The 5,145-nt window shown below is 34.6% G+C and overlaps 1 protein-coding gene across 1 annotated transcript; it reads left to right on the forward strand.

Moving 5' to 3' along the window:
* The first annotated feature begins 228 nt into the window (after nucleotides 1–228).
* Nucleotides 229–4,618, forward strand: LOC107635369 (ABC transporter B family member 25-like). The gene is made up of 9 exons (XM_088499511.1): nucleotides 229–318; nucleotides 1,267–1,438; nucleotides 1,540–1,658; nucleotides 1,736–1,846; nucleotides 1,940–2,131; nucleotides 4,026–4,083; nucleotides 4,203–4,278; nucleotides 4,361–4,406; nucleotides 4,595–4,618. Exons 1-9 carry the CDS (start codon nucleotides 229–231, stop codon nucleotides 4,616–4,618), a joined length of 888 nt encoding a protein of 295 aa, XP_088355637.1.
* The last annotated feature ends 527 nt before the right edge of the window (nucleotides 4,619–5,145 follow it).

Consider the following 5,145-nt stretch of genomic DNA (forward strand, 5'->3'; position numbering starts at 1 on the left):
TGATGGCAGTTTAGTCATTATGGCGGTTTTGAACCGCCTTTATCACTTGTATATAAAAACACACATTGAACATTCCTAGTTACAGAAACACTTGGTTGAAAGTTGAAGCTCGTGTACGACGCTACTGCAGTGACCTCTCTCTCGTGTTCTCTGACGATCTCCTCCAACGAAGATCTTCTCCGGTGACATCTCCTCCAGCGACAGCTTTCCCAGCGGCGATCTCTTCCGATGACGTCCCCTCTAGCTTCCTCTCCTTGCCATCCCCTGCGTCTTCTCCGCCAAAATCTCAGCGCCTCCCTTTCGTTCTGGATCAGAAAGGTTGGCTTACCTCTTTTAAGTAGTTTTCGAGGATTCATCGCGAGTGGTTCCACTGTTTGCGCAGCAAAATCAATAGCAACAGCAAGAATAAGATGTGTGGTTGAATCTGGTTTATGTCTTTTTGTAAACTTGTAATTGCGGTTTTAGATTGCTATTGATGTGATTATGATTATGATTGAGCTACTGTTATTGCAATTGAAATAAGAGCCCTAGGTTTTTGGCAAGCATTTGCACCTAATTGTGACTAGACAATACGTGATTGAATGAGAATGCATTTGAATGTTAGTGTTTTGATTTCTCGTAATTTAGATGCTGTATTTTTGCATTTCAGTTACAGTTGATTGAAGAACAGGGATTTTGGTAAGGGTGTTTAAACTTGAAACATGGAAATGGACCCCTGACTCATTAAGATTTTGGAATGATGAGTGCTATTTTCGTTTCTTTTAGTGCAACTCAAAGTTCAGAGTTGTTTTCAGTTGATATTTGTTGTGACTAGCTCTTTCAATTTCTTGCAATTTCTTGTCCATAAGGTGTGTTATTGTCTGAGTCTAATATTTCTTTTGAGGAGCTTATGCTTTATGCATTTTTTGTGCTTGGGTCATCATTCATTCACTTTTGCTTTGTTGATATGATTGAGATGGATTGTTTCTAAGCCATAGAGGAAGTATCTAAAAGAACAGTAGCGTTAATTGACTGCTTTTGAAATGATTTCTCTAGTAATCTTTGTCATCAGTTGAGTTTGAACATGTTTCTTGCAATTTCTTGTCCATAAGGTGTTTGTGTTATTGTCTTTGAGTCTAATATTGTTGCAATGACTCTTGCATTGTGTTTCTCTGTGCTATTTTTGGTCCAATGAATTGGAGAGTAGGAATTTTCAATCTTGCAGATTGTAGCTGTCCTTGCTGCTCAATGAAAGCTTTTGTTTATTATGGAATCACGATTTTTCAGGAGATTGCTTTCTTCGATGTTACTCGAACGGGAGAAATCTTAAGTAGGTTGTCGGAAGATACACAGATCATAAAGAATGCCGCAACTACCAATGTTTCTGAGGCCATGAAGAACCTAGCAACAGCACTTATGGGTCTCAGCTTCATGTTTGCAACATCTTGGAAGTTAACATGTGAGTAGTTGAAGAGTGAAGGTTTATTTCATAAACTATAGACATACATTTATTCCATTGTTCGAATCCTAACTTCTCTCTCTTCCCTCAATATCTTATAGTGTTGCCTTTGACTGTTGTGCCTGTAATTTCTGTTGCTGTCTGTAAATTTAGGCATTTGCTGCGTGAACTATCTCACAAAATTCAAACTGCAGCTGCAGTAGCATCTTCAATTGCTGAGGTATTTCTCTTCCATCAAACCAACATTAGGAGATGATATTCATTTCCAATCTAATCTTAATTTTGCTTGCTGCTTAGAAATCATTTGGTGCCATAAGAATAGTAAGATCTTTTGCTCAAGAAGATTATGAAATTTCATGCTACTTTGAGAAAGTTAGTGAGACACACAGCCTTGGCCTTAAGCAAGCTGTGAGTTAGTCCTTTCTGGTTTGATCTATGTGCTACTTTGTACACTAAGTTATTTTGCCTATGCATTTTAACCTTATCCACTTGATGTTACAGAAAGTCGTTGGACTCTTTTCTGGAGGCCTTAATGCAGCGTCCACACTTTCTGTTATCGTAGCAGTGGGATCTTCTATATCTTCTATATCTTTTTTGTTAATCACAACCTGTCTAATAAGACTAAATGGCTACCGGAAACCTGGTTTGATTGCATTGTTTGATGTTGATGTCACTCTTATAGCCCCAAGGAAGGTATTTGTTCTTCTTGAGCCAATGGCATTAGTATTGTATAGATAAAAATATATATATTAATGGAACAATTTGATGTGGTCTGAGTCACATTTATTGTTTACAAGTAGTTTAAGGTTACTAATTTTACTTGCGCCCTCAGCGCTAAGCTTAGAGGTAAATTTGATTTTGGTCCACTCTTCTATTTTACTTGCGATTAAAATGGAAGCTTCACTTCTAATTAAGAAGCTATAGACTCTACACTATGACATATTATTATATCTTAATTTAACATTATAAATTTGTTTCTCTCTTATTCTGAATTAATATGAATATGATATGATTCTTTCGGCTTGGTGTATATCTAGAATAAAAATGTATAAAAGAAAAGTCGTGATGCTTTTCTTTTCGCTGAATGAATGATTTATTGAATTTAATATATAATAAGTACAAGCTAATGTCACGGCCTTGGACACACTCCAACGCTACCGTGCCGGCACTCGGACTTACTCAACCTCTTGAGCTAAGACCAAGTCAGCCTAACCCTCAATACTTAGCAAGAAAGCTAAGAACACAAGAGAACACAAGAGAAAGGAAGCTTTGGTGGAAAGAACACTTTATTACTCAAGTATTGGTTACAAATGATTCACACACCTTACACTAACTCTTACCTCCTATTTATAGCCATCCACCTCCTCAATGGATGGTTAAGATCAAATCTAATCAACGGTCCAGATTAATCCTCCAGAATCTTCTTTACAAATATCTATCCTACCACAACTTTCCAATTGTTTCTAGATTATTCCATACCACTCTTTATACTTCTATATACATCTACACTCTTCTAGAATACTCTATGATCTTCTAGAGTCTTCTAGAACCTTCTAGGATATTCCAGGACCTTCTAGGACATTTTAGAACGTTCCGGAACCATCTAGAGTATTCTCAAACACTCCAGAAAACTATTCAAACACTGTTAAATCTAACCTTCTAAAATTTTCCGTGACACTAAGCTTGAATATATATGATTTGAAGTGGCATGAAAGTCACTCAAAGTAATGATATTCTGAAAGGGTGCAGCTGTATAAACAAGACCAAGTTGAAAAAGTATATTCATATCATATGCCATATATATTCAATTTCACTCTCACTCAATATTATTAGTTTAATTTTGCCTCTACTATATAAAATACAATACAAAGGACATGAGAGAATGAAAAAAAAAACTACTTAATGTACACCGTCAATTTTTTTTTTTACTTTTTTCCTATAATTTTGACATGAGTGATATTTCATTATTATCTGAATTTTAATTGGAAGGTGACACAATTTGCAATACACAAATGAAAGCTATAAAATTCAAGGTGTCTATGGAAAGCATTATTTTTCTCTTAATAATTGTTTCTCTTTTTCTTTGAAAAGATACCTCCAAAACCAATGAGTGGAATAAGTGGCTTGATCTTATTCTTCTTCTTCTCACTCCCAAATGAATGGTGCCTCTTCAATTTTTCAACTTCAAGTGTAAGCGGTTGTGGTGACGGTGAAATAATATGAGTTAATGAGGGTGTATTTGCAAAAGTCACATGCCTTTTCTTTTGCAATTCATCATCATCAAACTTTGTTACATTATTTTTATTTTTATTATTCTCCATGTCCTTGACATCTTCAATAATAACCGGTTCTTCTTCTTCTTCTTGCATTATGGGATGATGCTTATTATTATTATTATTATTATTATTATTATTATTATTATTATTATTATTATTATTATTATTATTATTATTATTATTATTATTATTATTATTATTATTATTGCCCATGGATTGTTGCTTCAATTGTTGAAGCTCTTGCCTTGTGAGTTCAAGCTCTTCTTGCAATGAAGAAAGACAATGCGCCATTGACATGGTTTCTTCTTTAGCTTTTTGAAGGTTTTTCTTTGTCTCTTCAAGCTCAGCTTCAATGGCTTCATGCCTCAGGTTCAAAGGCTCATCAATAATAACCCTATTTTCCATTATTTTGTAATAATGCACTCTATGTGTTTGTTATTTTGCTTCTTAGAAATTGGAATCATTTAAATATATATTTTGTTGTCCAGTTGTTGCAGCTGAATCTTTAGCTCTGACCCTGCAAGCATCTTGCAATTTAAAAGATTCAAAAGAACTTTTTGAAAGGTTATTCCAATATTATTAATTTGTTATATCCTTGGATTGAACTTTCACTATATCTGGAATCCTGTTATATTTCAACCTGCAGATGTCTAAATGCGTGGAAAGTCTTACTTCCTGATGACCATATTCAGGTTTGTTGTTCCCTGACAAGTAGTTTACTAGCTTCCACTTTTCATTCTATTTAACTTTCAAATTCCTCCAAATTTTTTGGCAATAAACTGATGCATACACAAAGATACTGTTTTATTGCATCTATGCTTGCAATGAATATGCTGGCTGAAGTAATTGGTTCTCTTTTGTCTGGGTAAAATTTGTGCAGGTGGATTTGACACCGCACATGTAGCTGCTGGGTGAGTGAGCGAGCCAGCATATATATATTTCTCTCTCCTCACCTTTCTTTCTTTTTGTATTAATTCATTTTTCTGCTTTGGACAGTGCTTATGATAGAGCGGCAATTAAGTTCCACGGAGTGGAGGCTGACATTAACTTCAACATAGAAGACTACGAAGAAGACTTGAAGCAGGTGATTCATCAATTAATTAATTCATTCATTTGATTTGCATCTCTATTCTCCAAGTTTGATACATTACGGTGGTGTGTTGTGTAAAATAATAAATAGATGACGAATTTGACAAAGGAAGAATTTGTGCACGTGCTTCGGCGACAAGAGGTAATTATAATTTTTTTTATAGTTTCTTTTAGAATACTATTTAAATATTTGTTTAATATCTAATTTGTTGAAAGCTTAAACTAAATGCTGCCCTGAAACAAAATTGATACTCTTGATTAGTGGTTTATATGTTGAGTGGTCAGATTTAGTTAATGCCCAAGACTGGTTTAAAGTGAGGATTTATTAACTTTAGATTCATT

Source organism: Arachis ipaensis, chromosome B1 (genome assembly GCF_059453495.1).
Source record: "Arachis ipaensis isolate K30076 ecotype BB chromosome B1, ASM5945349v1, whole genome shotgun sequence".
Lineage (NCBI taxonomy): Eukaryota > Viridiplantae > Streptophyta > Magnoliopsida > Fabales > Fabaceae > Arachis > Arachis ipaensis.